Source organism: Tauraco erythrolophus, chromosome 6, assembly GCF_009769465.1.
Source record: "Tauraco erythrolophus isolate bTauEry1 chromosome 6, bTauEry1.pri, whole genome shotgun sequence".
NCBI lineage: Eukaryota > Metazoa > Chordata > Aves > Musophagiformes > Musophagidae > Tauraco > Tauraco erythrolophus.
Window position 1 is genome coordinate 36191610 of NC_141470.1, and position 16342 is coordinate 36207951.

General features: G+C 41.5%; 1 protein-coding gene across 2 annotated transcripts in view; it reads left to right on the forward strand.

The window, feature by feature from the left end:
• Positions 1-449: 449 nt before the first annotated feature.
• The window catches only part of GPR176 (G protein-coupled receptor 176), a 46258-nt gene continuing 30365 nt past the window's right edge, over positions 450-16342 (forward strand). Inside the window, exons 1-2 of one of the 2 annotated variants that reach the window (XM_086613867.1) lie at positions 450-678; positions 9635-9739. In XM_086613867.1, coding sequence (XP_086469993.1) covers positions 450-678; positions 9635-9739 — 334 coding nt within the window. The remainder of the gene's footprint in view (positions 679-9634; positions 9740-16342) is intronic. The other variant, XM_086613868.1, reaches the window with a different exon arrangement.

Consider the following 16342-nt stretch of genomic DNA (forward strand, 5'->3'; position numbering starts at 1 on the left):
GGGGGACGGTGCTTGTGATCCATCAACTTTTCCAAACCGATCCTGATGTATAGTAAGTCCGTGTACGTGGTGGGCGCGAGGTGACCTTCTGGCGGGGTTAGGAAGATGAGCCGTGGTAATTTCCTCGTTCACGTTTATTGCAGTAAAACATGCTGAGGAAACACTGTAGTATCGTGAAGCATGAGTTATGAGACAGCTAATCGCAAGGAAGAGCCCGCTTTGCTTCCTGCTTTTCTTTACTGGCTGTCATGATTTACAAGGTGGAAACGTGAAAAGCCAACCCTGCTTTCCCGGACACAGAAAACGTGGTGAAGATGCCTCAGAGTGTCGGAGACGGGGCTTTATCCTCAGAAGCGCTGTTTTGCCTGTGGATTCCCTTCAGTCATTAAAGGCAGGGGCTCAATAACCTGCGGTTATTAGGAGGCAGCAAGGAAGGCAGGAACTTCGCCATGGGGTACGACAAAAGCTGGATCTCGAGGAACGAAAGCGAGCATGGCCCGTACCAGGCTGTCACCAGAGCGCTGGAGTTGAGGAACACCTCGGCTGGGCAGATGGTGTGGCAGGGCGGGAACAGCAGCGAGGCTGGCATGGTGGAGAGCGAGGAGCACGGTGAAGAGCAGACCTACAGGCATTTCACTACCACGGTGCAAATTGTCATCTTCGTAGGCTCTTTGCTGGGTAAGTTTTTTTGTTGTTGTGGTTTGTTTATCCTTATGGGCAGGGACTGCAAACCAAACGGTAACTAAGGTCGTCTGCTGCCTTAGTGACTCTTCTTTTTGCATTTTAGGTCCTCAGGTGTATGATTTCGTGTTCCTTGTGGGTTTCTGATGTGTAAAAGCTATTACTATAAAAAGTTAGCTGTTATCACAGATGAGAACCGGTACATTATATGTATATATTACTTAGTAAACTTTTCTATCAGAATTCAAATGGTCGAAATTTAATGGGTTGATTATACTCTCATTTTCAACTGTAATGAGATCTGTTCTCTTTACCATAGAAAAGAATGTGGAGTGTTTTAAACAATTTTACTGAATTTCTATTTCACATTGCAGTAATTTCGTATTTTGTCCTGCAGATTTCAGATTAATCCTTTGGAAGTACTTTGTGCTGTAAACATGTATAAAACCATGTGCAATCTTGCCTACTTGTACTTAAATTCGGAATCATACACTGTACGTGTGTGGTAGTAAATGAATAATATATGGCTGTATAACTTCACAAATGTGTGTACGTTTGCTTTCTAGGTGCTTATAGTACATTGTTTTGTTAGGAATACAAGTGAATTTCTTACCAAAAAAAAAGTCAAAATAAGCGTTTTAGTGAGTCAATTTAGCACTGCTTGGGAGATCAGTAAGCTGGATTTCAGTAAAATGCCACTACTTTCTAAGTCTTCAAAGCTAGTTACTGGAAATGATGATGAGGCATTTCACATAAGGCTTGACTGAGAAAGTCTCAGTCTTTCTTAGGTGAGTTCAGTAGGACTTTGCTGATGATCATTGGCTCTTATTATCAAGGATTTGTTTTTGGTTTTCCTGATCTTGAGTAATCCTAAAATCCATTTCTGCGGTCATGGTAATTAATTCTAATACAAATTTCTTCTTGACGATATTTAATATCAATTTCTAAGAAGATGGTAAGCATAGTCTTGAAACAGCATTGAGCTCTGGGCTTAGTCAGTGATACACTTACTGGTTATTGCCATAAATCACTGAGTCTTTTCACCTCAATTATTCCTCTGTCCAGTGGGGATAATCCTCTTGCTTCTTGCTTTTTTTTTCTGTTCAGCACATATATAGTGTGGGGAAAGAACTCTTTTTCTATATGTTGGATAGTACCTGGCACAAAATGATAGCCAGCAAATAGTGTCCTAAAAATAACAAATTTGGATGAGAAAAGTTAGACTTTTAGTTCTTTATCTTTTGGGTTTTGAGCCTTAAGAGTGTACATTTAAGTCATATGTTCAGACTTACTTTCATGAGCATGGATCCTCAAATTTCATTTTAAGAAGAAAACAGACACTCTCATGTAATCATGCCTTCAGCAGCTAGGAGGTTTTGAAAATCAACCAACCAACTGAAAAACGCCGTAGCTACAAATTTTGCAAGACTGCTGTAAGTCATGGTTTGACACTCCTGGAAAGATTTGAACCTGTTATAAGGGGCTTATCTGCAGATTGGATGGCTGGGAGGCTGACGAAGCTTCCAGATCAGTAAGTTCTCCAGGTCTATCAAAGAGCAAAACAGGAGAGGAAGTCACATATTTTTAAAATATGAAAATACAATAGTCCAATGACAAATGTTATCAATAGGCCTCATGCATTTACAGTGATAGTAACCAATTTTAAGTATTTTTTTGAAACTGCCTTCTTTTCCGGTCTCTCTGCTGCCCCGAAATACTATTTCAACATTTATGACACATGCTGTCGTAACAGCTGAAAACTTGAGAATCTTTAAAAATGTCTTCCCATATCATCGCTATGAATGTACTGTTATTCCCTCTCAGTGAATGGAAACAAAGCCACAAATAAGCTGAAGCTCAGATCTCCAGATCTCAGATTTTCAGTACCTGTGTGCTCAACCCTTATACGTCCCAGAAGTTTTGCTTGTGCATGTGCTGCACACTATCTCTGCGTTAGCAGGGGAGAACTTGATACTTACCTCACACTTATGCTTGCACAAAAGCTGTAATTAAATTTTCCTCTTTGTTTGTTCTCTGCCATGGTCCTTAGAACCTGGATGGCGTTCAGCTCTTTTCTTCCTCAGGTGAACCCCTCAGTTGAGCTACAGAATAGCAGTTCTTTGGTCCAATGAGTCTCAGGTTCCTCTTAGTAGACGGGAAACCCTTCAAGGGGGATTACAACTGTCCTTCTCCCTAAAGCATGAGATGGGAAGCATTCTGCTCCAAGGCAGGATGTATGGGTTTTAGTCCTTTCTGGTTTAGGAGGATGCGCAGCTTGTACCTCCCACAATGTCAGTGCATGCCCAAGCCACTTTGCTATTGGATAGAACAGCACTACCCTTTTAAAAGGAAGAAATTATTTCTGTTTCCAGCTTGAGAGGGACCAAACGTATATGCCTCATTCTTGATAATGAATAGTGGGGTCTGACATAAGCAGCAGTCTACAGCACGGAGAGGTCCAGGTCCTACAGAGGGGAAGAATCACAGTTGGGGTTGTGAATTTAATTTGGGTTCCTGCTGTGCAGAAAAATGTGATAGTGATAGTATGTTGTGAGAGAGATGTACAATATGTTTTTCTCTCCTGTTTAAGACTCTTATTTGAGACCTGTGGGGAAACTTGTAACAGCAGGAGAAGTTCTTCTGTTAGTTTTCCCTGTGTTGCGAAAGGACAGTGCTATAGTGAGTGTTTCATGATACCTGCTAAGGGCAAGAAAGAGTAACACTGTTCTTCTTTATGGTTACTTTACAATACATTGAAAGCACATCCTCAATTTATGTATTTACTTTAGGTAGCAATAACAATGATACTAGATTCTAGAGGTTTTGTTTGTCTTTAAAAGGAATTATATAGTTGTCACAATCTTGCCAAAGCTTGGACCTGGATGTGACCTTAACATGTACATCAGAGGATCTAACTGGTAGAACCAACAAGAAGTATCAAGAATCATAGAGTCATAGAATCATAGAATGGCATAGGCTGGAAGGGACCTTAGAGATCATCTAATCCAACCTCCCTGTCATGAGCAGGGATGCCTCTCAACTAGGCCAGGCTATTCAAGGCTCCGTCCAACCTGGCCTTGAACACCTCCAGGGAGGGGGCATCCACAACTTCTCTGGGCGATTTATTCCAAAGTCTTACCACCCTGGTACTGAAGAATTTCTTCCTAAAATCTAATCTAAATCTGTTCTCCTTCGATTTAAACCCATTTCCCCTTGTCCTATCAGTGGACACTCTTGTAAAAAGTCCCTCCCCAGCCTTCCTGTAGGTTCCCTTCAGGTATTGGAAGGCAGCTATTAGGTCCCCCCGAAGTCTTCTCTTTTCAAGGCTGAACAATCCCAGCTCCCACAACCTGTCCTTGTAGCAGTTTGGCAGATTTTTTTTTCCTATTGTTTTTTATCCTAATTTGTAGAAAGTTTGCATTGTTAAAAATTTCTGGTTTTGTAAAGAATCAGATTATTCCATGTTTGGAATGGACAAAACATAATTATTAGTCTAGAAATCACTTATAATTTAGGGCAGTTAGAGATGAGAGTTCTTCACATAACTTGATCATGAGTTACTGAGTTAATGAATCTGTAACGTGCTTAAATGTTGCAGTTTTAAATAGCTGTTCATGTGACACTGAGTCTGTTTGCACAAACTTCCTACTGTTGCTGTTCCTTTGCTTATGTGGAAGTTCTTGCTTAGCAGACTACCTAAGATTTTAGTATTCAAGGACTGAAGAATAGGACGGGGTAAATCTTCGTCTCCATACTTGAAACCCAACCGATACTACCCGTTATGCACTCCTCAGGCTGTAGCCTACCATGAGATTTCAGCACAAGGCAGGACCTGTTGGAGGGAGGAATTTGGTTGATTTAGATAGCCTGATCAGCAGCTCAGTTTACCCCTATGAAGGAAACGTCTACAGTCTATTAAAGACTTGCAAGCCGTTTCTGTCTGCGATGCTTGGCTGAGTGCATGACCTGCGGAATTCATCTGGGGAGCTTTAAATGATTTGCACATGTTGATAAACTTATTTACCAAATGCACAAGCTGAGGTACCAAGCATGTATGAGACTAGAAGGCCTTGTTAATGCCATCTTCCTGTGCAGCTCCGTGGCTTGTAATGGCAGTTTTTATGGTAGTGGCATTTCCTAGCCTGTAAGCTATCAAGTCAGGGCAGAGCTAGAATGAAACAATGAAAACGCTTGCTGCCAGCGTTTCTTGTTCTGCTGTTTCAGCTGTACTTGGATCAGGGAGTGTGGAACATACTGCACAAGAAAATACAAGTATGCTGAGCATCAGCAGAAGAACTAGGAAGAGACCCATGCCTCTCATTACTACTTTCCTTTTCTGATCCACACATGTACTTGGTACTCCCTGAAAACAAGAGACTGGGTGCCTCAGGTGCTGTGGAATCATGATATGTAGAGATGTGTTTCTGGTGTGGGGTCAGGTGAGTTGCCCTTAGTAGTCTGCTTAGGCCATAGCTGTACAGGTACACTATGATTAAATCCGTTGCTTCTAAGAAAAGTGACTATATTATGCTGCTTCTGTCAACTCTCGTATGAATGACTGTTTTTTCGACCCCTTGATTGCCCCTAATTGGCTTAGCAAAAGGAAACGTGTTGAATTTCTGAGTGTAGTGCTGCAACTTTCATTACCTTAAATATGAGAGAAAGTGAAAGGCACCAATGGGAAGAACTTGCTCATTTTACTGGCCACTGGAATGATGCAGACAGGAACAGTGTGACATGAGAAGCAACACATGCTGTCAGTACTGATTCCTTTTGGTTGACTTACTCCTGTGTGGTAAAAGGCGTCAAGAGATTCGAGCTTTGCACGTCCTAACTTGTTTTGAAAGGATGTAGAAGACGTCAGTGGATGAACAAGAATGATAGAGATTTGCTTCGAGATTGATGGTTTCACTTCCACTAATCCTGCACAGATCTATCTGCTCTGCGGTTCCCTGTGTATTCTGCCTGACTCAGGTTAGATAATGTTTTACTGCCTTGTAAGCACCGTAGGAACGGTTTTATTTTGTTTGACCTGTGTTTCAGGCCAGTTCCCTCCACCTGCCACAAAACGGATGAGGCTGACACGTTGAAGTCGGAATTACTTGTGGAAGTGAATGATGATTTGCACCCGTGGTAATACTGGCTAGGGTCTTTAACTGGCAAATTCAAATGGCTACTATTGAAGGTATGGTGTTCATATGAAGTTGATAAAAGGAATGATAAAATAAAATTTAGATTTAGAACTACTGCCTTGTCAAATTACTGAAGTTTTGAAGATGGAGACCATATTCTCCATCCTCATGATTTTTTTTTGGCATGTTACCCTGTTTGTCTGTCTCTGGGTTCTCGTTCCAGAGTCTTTCTTTTGAGTCTGTCCACTTAACAATGTTGTTCTGCCACCTATTGTCATAGTAGCAGAGTGCTGTCAGTGATACAAATTCATAAGAAAAGCACAGTTTTTCGTGGAGTTTCTAAAGTTGCCCCTCTTGGGGCAGGAGTAAAGTTCTGCTTGGGTTTTTTGTGTTTCCCTTCTTTAAATTGAAAAAAGAGATTTGAGTTTTGCTGATTGTGTAGGGATTTATTTGGAAGAGGACTGGCAAGTACCATTTGAATGGTAGAGAAGGAAAATTTGTAGTTTTTACATGTCCATGGGAAATTGGTTCCTCTTGCTGGAGAATAGCGAGGCTTCAGCTTTTGTATGATTTGTTGTCATCATAGTGGTCGGCATGTCCCAGAGCAATGCAGGGCACTGGTGGTTGTGCCCATGACTCTCATTTTGCTAGCTTGTCTGTACCTTTGCAGTGAATGGATAGGGCTTGTTCTCACAGGGCAAGTTGAGGAACTAGGAAGTTCAGGAGCCTTTTAAGGGGAGACCAGTTTTTGTTGCACGCTACTGCGGTGAAGAGAAAACTACGATTTGACTGATTGGGATCAATGGGCTAGGAAAGTGAGACTCTACTGGCTTCTCCCATAGTGACTAATAGCCTGGGAGCTACATCTGCCTGTGTAGATGTATCTGCATTTGCTTTACAGATAAGAGGACCCTAAGGTAAAGAAATTTGAGAAGCATGCTGTGCAGCAATTCTGTTATATTACCCTAGGAAAGTGCTTCCTGGTTTTTGTTTTCCATTCTCTCCCTTCTGAGACCTGTGTAAACTGGGTGCGTTCTAGATTTTCTCTTGCTTGTTCTTTCGCCATGAAGACCATACAGTGAAATAGAGCTCATGCAGTCATCCCACTCTTCCATTTTTTGGGGCATATCTCAGGCTGTTTGGGTTCTGATATACAGAGCATGCTGTGAGGGTTAACTACAGCATGGTAGGACTGCATCTAGCACTGCAGTGTGTTTCTGTAATGCACAGCAAGACAGCCAGGCATTGGGATCACCAATGCTGTTGGTGTTACTCGTCGCACACTTGCAGTCAGAAGAAATAGAGGCTTCAGATCTTTCAGTCTGAGCTCAAAGGGGAAGAGCAAAGTCTATAGGTTGTTTTTTGTTGGATTTAATAATATAAATTTGTAACCTGAAATGTATAGTGTTTTTTAATTCAGATAATTTCTTTCCTCCAACATGACAAGAGAACAGTAAAAAGCTCTAGTATATTCTTGGCTGCTGTTCAAAAATCAATTAGCAGTTTATGAAAATAGAGTATTTGAACATGGTAACTGTGGAAAAAATACTAACTATTTGATTCAGAAGAATATGGAGTTACTGCTTTTACTCTTGTCGCTGTCACTGGTTTGAGCTTAACTGATGAATGGCAAATCAAAGATGCTTTTTTTTTTTAAGGCTTGGGATGACATAGGGCTCCTTTTCAAAGTGAGTAAATTTTTACAGCTTCCTTTTTGCCAAAGGAGATTCTTGAGATCAGATTTGCCCTGAATATAGGAATAGAGCAATATTGCTCTACAAAGAATATTTCTGTCTTGCCATTAGAGGTAATCAATCTGCAGAGACCACTTATTGCTTGCGAACAGCAACCAGACCTTTGAAAGAAGGAAGAGGGAATATTACTTCTGAGCTCTGTGTGGGAGCGGTTGCTGGAGGTGGCTGTGGCTGCCTTCAGTTGAGTGCAAGCAGTGGGAGATGATCTTGGAAGTGAAGAAGAGGATCTCCAAAGAGCACTTGTAGCCAGCATGCATAGTGAGCTTAGCTTGAAAGGGAGACAAAATTGATAAGTGAAATGCACTGGACAGTCGCACCTTCTGTTATTTTCAGGAAAAGGGAAAGGAAGACCAGGAATAACAATTGTGAGGGAGATTGGGATATGGGCTCTGTCACTCTTACACAAATTTTTCCACAGTTCACTTATTTCCATATACATTTACATACTAATATAGCTGCAGTTAAATGGGGGAGCTTATATGAGTTGTGCTTATATGTGTTATATGTGTTACTTATATGTGCTTATATGTGCTTATATGTGTTACTGATCGTAACATGGATGTAGCTGAATGTTCGTGTTGCGTTAGGCTTAGGTGAGATTATATCCCATTATCACAGTTTGTAGTTTCTCTTCTTTTCATATTTCCCATGTCTGAGAATCTGCATGTGCTCCTGAGGTTATTTGAATCCATTCACAATTTTCACATTAGCCATGTGGATAAAACTGCATGGATTTCTTCTTTAAAAAACCAATTCTTTTCAGGCATTTAGGAAAAAAAAACCCACACTAGACAACTGATGAAAATTATAATGAGAAAGATATGTCCTCAGTGCCACTGCCTACTCCCCAGACTGAATATGCATCTTACAACTAGTAAAAAATGCACAGAAAGCATCCCAGTTAATACTAAATTCAGGAAATTTTTCCAGACCTTGTAGATCAGTGCCTTAATTGGGGTTTGGGGAATGAGGCTCTTTGTTACTTGCTCTTTTGTCTTCCCAAATCTGTCTTGTACAGAAAGAAATTTCATTGGAAAGGCTGAGGATGCTCTGAAAACAGTTTGAACTCTAATCGAGTGGTTATAGCAGTTTTTTGGAAGCTGTGGGTTAGATGGGTTACCTCCTGGTTTCTAACCACACTGTGATGATATCAAAGAGGATGTCAACATGTCTATTGAAAGAAAACAGTGCTCTTTGAAACAGATACGTGACTTCCAAGTGAGAAGTGAACCCTGCTGCCTTCCCAGTGTCCTGCAGGACAAGAAGAGGCAAAGCTTCAGGCTCACCCCTTTTCCTGAGATTTTCCTGTGAGCTGTTTGGCTCCAGCCTCTCCCTGCCCCTGAAACTGATGTTTCATCTCCCTGTCTTGACATCAGTGCACAGCAGATGTAAAATGGAATTGTTACAGCACCTACTTTATAAAGGGATAGATCTCTTCTGGGATACAATCCTAAAGTAACTGCCAGTTAAGGTAACATGTTTGTAAAGGCGAATGTATGCTAGCACAAGGAATAAATGTTTGCATCCTGGAATAGCTACCAGTGAAGTTTGCCACAGGCATCTCCTATAAATAATGAAGCAGGGAATCTTGCAGTAAAAAATACTGCAGGTACATGATTAAAGGCTAGACAAAGAGCATTTTTAAAGAACAAGGGCACGTCTGCAATAGATCCAGCAAAGATTTGTAGCCGTGCCCCCTAAAAGAGTAGAACCATATTAGGAGCGAAAGAAAAAAAAAAAAAAGGTGCATCAAAGGTTTGGGTCTGGGAAGGACGATGTTTTGTTTCTACCAGTGTCACTCTTAGGAAAGTTGGAGTTGTTTTAGATTAAATCTTCTAAACGGGACACTGTGCATAGGTTAACTTTGTTGCTGATTCACTGGAATAGTTAAAGTTTGACAGAGCAAAAAGTGACTGAAAATCAAGTCTGGTAAGAAGCACCAGGCGAATGTAATGATGTAAGTGGTAATATTTGCATGTCATAATAATTGCGTAGTAATAACGTATGACAGTATCATAACATTACAGTAATAATTTTCCGTGGCAGTTTTGTATGGGTGGTTCCAAGCCTCAGGAATAAAGGACCCTGCTGCAGTAAGCCCGGTTCAGGTTGCACCGATGATAAAGTCTGTCTGGAATAGATATTATGCTTTTGCTTTTTATATGTTTTCAGGTGAACTGCTAAGCAATTCTCTTCGGAAAGAAAATTGAGTTTGGGGAGTGGATGAAGAAGAGGGGTTGTGAGAGCCTCTGCGGTCCCCGTTGCTATGGAGACCTCTCTTCTTCCTGTGCTTCAGCAGAGGCTCCTTGTCTGGCTTTGGCTGAGGGGCTGCTCGGATAGCACCGCTGCATTTTAAAAGAGAGATGTTGGGAAAATGATGATTTACCCAGTCAGGAAATGTGTGATGGAAGTGCCTGATCCTCTGGAGATACCATATGCTAGAGCGTTCCTCAGACATGTGCTGGGGGGGTTAGCCGATACCTTTAAGCACCATATGTTGAGGATGTTAAAATTGATCCCTATTTAGAGTGAAAGTGATTGATGCCAGTTGTTTTACTGTCTGTAGTCCCCATGTGAACACTTTAATGACTGCTATGAACCAGAGCTATTTAACTAAGTGATGGGATGTCGTGTTTTGCTTGTCATTGTGAGTCACGTTTGCTCAAATGCCAGGTGGTGTATATATCACTGACTGTTCTGAGCTTCGGTGAACGTTTAGATACATCAAGATTTTGTACTGAATATTAGGGATGGTAAGTTAGTGTTTCATGCATGAATGAACCCAAGCACTTAAGAAGAATTTTAAATGGTGTTAGTTCTGTTCTGATCTCATTTATTGGCTTGCTGTTGAGCAGGCACCAGGAGCACTTAAATGAGGTTTTTATTCTTTTCTATTAATCTTTAATAATTAACTTCTTATTTGTGTGGTGTTAAGAAAACCAGGTTTGCCACTTATTTGGGACATTTTTCAAGATCTAGGAAGTTGTATACTTTTCTCCCACTCAGAAAAGATGCTGGTAACTGTTTAGGTGCTGCGGAATCTCATAGGCTGCAGCTCCATGTCTTCAGGTCCAGCCATAGCAAGGCTGAGCACACATTCACAAGAGGCATGTATGCACACAACACCTATGTACAGGTATGCACGAGCAGCCACACAGACTGACGCAGAAAGAAAATGCAGCACTTATGCAAACACAGATAGCACCAATGCCCTTGTCCTCTTCCCCTCTCTTACTGCTCAGGATGAAAGCCCATTAGTATAAAATACATAAGCATATATACGTATACACACACACATATCAATATGGATCTCTCTGTAGTAGCTGGTCTTAGACACCAGTCTACCCAGTAGCTGGCCCAGGATCCCTTGGTTTCTCAGTTGTCTCACACACAAGACACAGAAGTAGATGGGTCTCTCCAGTTACTGGCCTCGAATTATGACCCCTTTTTTCTCTAGTCTCACACACTTGTTCCTCCCCAAACCTTGAACTGTCCCTTTCCCCACCTTTTCTCCCCTACCATAAACATCTCGTAGTAAGTTTTGTACATCCCAGAATGCCATTTGCTGCGTCCCACAATGACTCTCATACTGCTGGGCTAAACCTCCTCAGTTTGAAATGAGACCCGGAGAGCCTCTCCCACATACTCTGGGATGGAGGTCACCTCTGGCCCAGGGGGCCCCTGTGACAGCCTGGCAAGGGATTGTAGCAGAGGCTTCTTTCTCTGAATACGTTATTGGGATTCCCACGCCTGCTGTTGTGCCTTTCTGCTCTTTTGTCTTCATGGAGATGAGCCTATAATCACATTTCCTAATATAAGCGACAAACTGCACTTCTTTTCGATGATTTGGGTATGATGAGGCTCTGAGATCATGCAGTAAATTGTTTGTGTACTAGTGGGAATATCAATGTGAAGTGTTTTGCAGAGAAATACAAGAGTGGATTTTATACACATCCTGTATATATTTAAGGAAAAATTCCCAAATGATCGAGATAATGTTTTGTTTTCCTGCTGTACTTTCGATCGCCCCCACCCGTCCACTCAGCCTGTCACAGAGTTTGTAAATGACTCTGCATTCTTGGGTGTCCAGTATATATGATCACTGGGGCAACGGCTGAACTGGAAGTCCAAAGGCTTGAGACTTCTCTGTGTTATGTTTCCTATACTTGCTGTCACAATATCTAACAAGGAAGGACCCTCGAAATGTTCTGAGAGTCGGCTAGGTACTGCTATTATTAAGTTTGCAAATGGCAGAAATACCAGTGAAACAATTACTTTATTGTACCTCCCTTCGTTTCACTGCAGATTAAATGCTATCCCTGTAGGAAGTACAGCCTCTTGCTTTCCAAGCAGTACTGTTACATGTAAACCTTTTTTATTTTTAGCATCTTTAAATTAGATTTAGCAGCTGGAAGCAGGGACAAGAACTGGTGCCTTGTAGTTAGCCAGCTTCCATAGAAACATTGCAATAGGGAGAATATCCTGGATTGGAAGGCAGGTTGGGTAAGAAATCTCATGACCTCTCATGGTAAGGCATTAGATCGGCCAGACAATGCAAATGGCAATTATGGTAGTAACAAAAGCAATAGTGAAGCTGAGACGGTGATGGCAGGGAGGCCTCTACTTGCCTTATTCTCTGCTCATGGTCTTTTGCTGTCGTTGGGGATTGCTGTGGACTGCTGCCTTTTGAAATGCTTTGTTAGTTATGATATTCAATACTGTAATTTACATTCTTCTCCATCATCAGTAGTCTGGCTTACTTACTGACAGATGTGGTCTGTCCTTCTGTTCTGCCAATTCTCTTGGGGGGAGAAAAAAGCTTGTAATTTTGGGGGGACAGAGGCTCTGGTTTTGGTCTGCTTTTTTCTACCACCTTTGACTTACTCTCTTGTCTGTCAAAACAATTCCATGTAAGAACTTAACAACTTCTTCCAGGAGACTGATAAAATATGAAGTGATCTGGCTTCTCATGTAACCTCTTGTATCTGTCTCTACAAACCTTGTGTCAGTTGGCTTGTGTTCAGACTCCAGCAGGCCTTACTTTTGTTGTGTATCTGTATTATGGCATGTTATGGTTATTATGGACCATTTCTCTGATACCATAGAACAAACAACGAAGTCAGTCATACAAGGGGCTAAAATACATTCTCTATTGCTATTGCATGAATTAATTGGAAAAAGTGGATAATATTGAGGTAGAGTGTTTTTCGTTGTTTCGATTTAGTACCCGTAGTTTTAAGGAGTGTCTAGAACAGAGAGGGTAGTCTGATTTGCCTTTTCTATTTGTTGTATTAGACTGTTTATTTCCCTTAACCTTTACAGAGGATCATTAGCCAGCAGCCCCTTTGGGACTGTGTCAGTCTGAATCAGGAGTTCTTTTGTGCCTTTTGGCTTTCCCCAGCTTTTAGTTTAAATGCTTTCCTGCAATTTTCACCCAGACTCCAGTTTGGTTAAGGTGCAGGCAGCCTGTCCTTTTGCAGGTCTCTTGTGTCCTGAAAGGTACCTCATTTCTTAACATACCAAAAACTCCCTTCTCAGCATCGCCATCTCATTCATGCATTGAGAGTACAGATCTCTGCCTGCCCTTAGCATATGAAGCTCTTAATGAGTCTCTTAATGACAGTGGTTATCATCGTCCTGGGTTTCAGTAATCTGGTTGGTCACCTGGATTAAACCTCCAGAACTTGCCTCTGAAACTTCCCTGTGTCACTGGTACTGATACGGACTGACCATTCATCCCGTTTCACTCCCTTTGCACCTGACAGGCCAGTTACTGTGCAGTCCTTCCTCTCTGATGTCTCAAAGCCAGCTAGTTCTGTGCCTAGTAAAGCAACCTCCTGCCATTGCTGCTTCCTGTCCTTGGAGTCCATTCTACTGCAGGTGCATCCAGTGTGCAAGAGGATCTTGCCCAGATGGATATTGTCCGTCCCTGAGACTCATGTCCCCAGCACAACAGCTGCTACAGTGGAGGTGAGACTATGCAGCAGTGTCCCTGTAGGCCTCGTATGGGACCTTTTTATTCCTTGTAGCTATTCGAGTTTAGCCATTTCCACCTGAAGAGGATGAGGGCCAGGAGCTCCTTGCACTGTACACACACACACAAAACCTGCCCCTGAGTAGGTAGTTACACGTGCTGTGCTCTGGGCAGTAGCACTATCTGTTTCTGGACTTTGAGTGGCATGTTCAGCTTAACATGTTTTAAAAAGTTTTACTAGTTTAGCTTGTCTTTTGCTTCAGTGATTAAGATTACTCTCCTCCTACTGTACTGTACCCTTTTTAAGATGCATAGCAGTGGAGTAAGATGTAGCCTAGATGAGATAAACTGAGGAGTGAGTGCATGCACATGTGAGCGAGAGTGTGTGGAGAAGCAAGCTCATCTGTGCCTTTGCCAGTGCAGGCTCCCGGGACGCTCTTCCATCTTTGCTGCCCATGTTCACTATGCTCCTCTGGTCATTTAGCTTCTGCCTTTTGTCGTGTTGTGCCTTCTGCCCCAGATACGCTCAGTCCCTGTGTCAGGACCAAGGGACCGCCTTGCAGACCTTTTCACATCCTCTACAGCAGTCACTTGGCAAACGCTCAGAGCAGCCTCAGCAAACTCCCACTTACTCAAAGCATGTGGCCATCAAAGGAAGCGGGCCAGCCCCAAACTCACCAATCTTACTTGCCTTCCCACTGTTCCTGTCTTTTCCTGTGCTACCTGCCCTGTTTGATTGCCCTTTGTTTGCTACATGTACTCCGACTACAGAGAGATAAGCATTCATCCCATTTTGTTTGGAGTGCACAAATACCCTGTGATTGCTGGATGTAGCATCCATCTGTTTCTTCCAGATATATTGTGTCTCGATCTTGTATAGGTTAAGTATGAGACACTACACATATGTGTACAGTGACATTGTGTATATGACTGCTGATCATCAGGAGATTATAGTGGAATGTTGCCACATATGCTTCTCTTTAACATGTCCATATTTTTTGGAGCACGTTTTAAAAGATACAGTTCTTATTTTGCCCGCTTCATCCAAACATTGATGCATTAATAGAAAAAGGGAACATTGCAAGGAACATCATGTACAGGTCAGCAGAATTACTATAATACTTACAGAAAAAGCTGCAGAATTCAATAGTGTATTACAGAATGTTCTTTTACTTCACCTATAAAAATTTTTATCTATTATCCTTATTTTCATCCAGTACAGTTCTCTAGTGTTCTTGCTAAATTTGGCTAAGTTCAGTATTCTATGTCTGCAATTTAATTTGGAAAAAGAAATAAATTACTACAACACTAAAAATTTTCTGACTGTAACAGGCCTCTGTAATAGGACAGCAAAGACATCCTTTTGTTTTATTCAGTTTTTACAACACGATCAGGAGAGTAAATTCATCTAGCCAAAGGAGATACTAAAACACCATGCGATTGGCAAAGGCTGATACTGCATGATGTGGCACCAGCCTCTGGAGACTTATTTTGATTATTTTAAGCATTTAAGAAAGCAAAATTGCACTTCAGGTTCCAAAGGAGCTGAAAAACACTAAACTACTCTTTGTATTCTGCTTCTCCAGTAACATAGATAAATCTGAATAAGCAGTTGTCTCAGAGTACCTTATATTTGCTGGGGCTAATCCAATGGTCAGAGGTGGTCGCTTTGCAACCAAAAACGCGGGTTACAAGGTCAAAGACATTTCTATGTGATAGGGTCTAAAACAAAGAAAGTGTATGTGAAAATGTCTACAAAGAGCAAATGGAGCCCTTGAACATCCAGTATCTATATATGCTGCTAGTAAGTGGTCTTTTCTTCATTTAATATCAGGTAGAGAGCTAACAAAGATGGTAGCTGTTTGCATAGTAGTCTCTTAATAGTGTTCCAATTATATGTATCTTAGAATAATTGATGAAGTGTTTTAACAGTCTCTGTCTGTGCATTCTACTGTTTTCAGAGAGCAGGTAACTTCACAGTCCTGAGAATCTTATACCTGAAAGAGAGTTTCTCTGATTTTTGTTTGGAGTGGTGAAGGGAGACCCGGTTCAGGTCTGTTCAGGTCTGTCTGTAGGTGGATTAGGGTGACTTAGGCTGCTTGCGGGCTGTTTGCAAGGCTTCCCTGTGGACTGGGAGACAGGAAGGCTTTGAGTCTGCTTCAGTCTTCTGTCAATACTAGTCTGGAAGAACAAGACCGCTCCTTTTTTAAATTGTTGAAAACTGACTGTATAGACTTTCTGTGCTCTAGGGCGAAAGCAGATTATGTCCAAGACTGGTGTGGCTGCTTGGGGTGAGATGGCTATCTTATGTTGCTGCAGGTTAGAAAGAACACGTAAACTCGAGCGATAAGAATAGCCTGAACGTGAACTGATTCTACACATATCATACTGCAAGTAAATGGCTCTATGCAGTCTGTATTGGAGCCTCAGGTGGCAAAACGCTACTGCATTTCCATATATTCCCAGTTGCTAGCATAAAGTACAGCATGATCAGTATGAGGTAGCAGCAGCTCTATAAATAAAGTATTTTTTGTCCAATTGCTTGCTTGTAAGGAATAGAATTTCTCAAATATCTTTTTTTTTTTTTTAAATTTTAGACATGAACTTGATGCATTTGGCCTTATCACTGACTTATCCATGCATGCTAAAGAAGAACCTGCTTTTACTGTGCAACAAATGAAATCTATTCATCTAGTCATCATTTAAAGATGGGTTTTCTGAGAGAGATAGCAAATGATCCCAAAAGGCCAGCCTTCCTGTTTAAAAACAACAAAAAAAGCAATATCCGTCTTTGTACACAT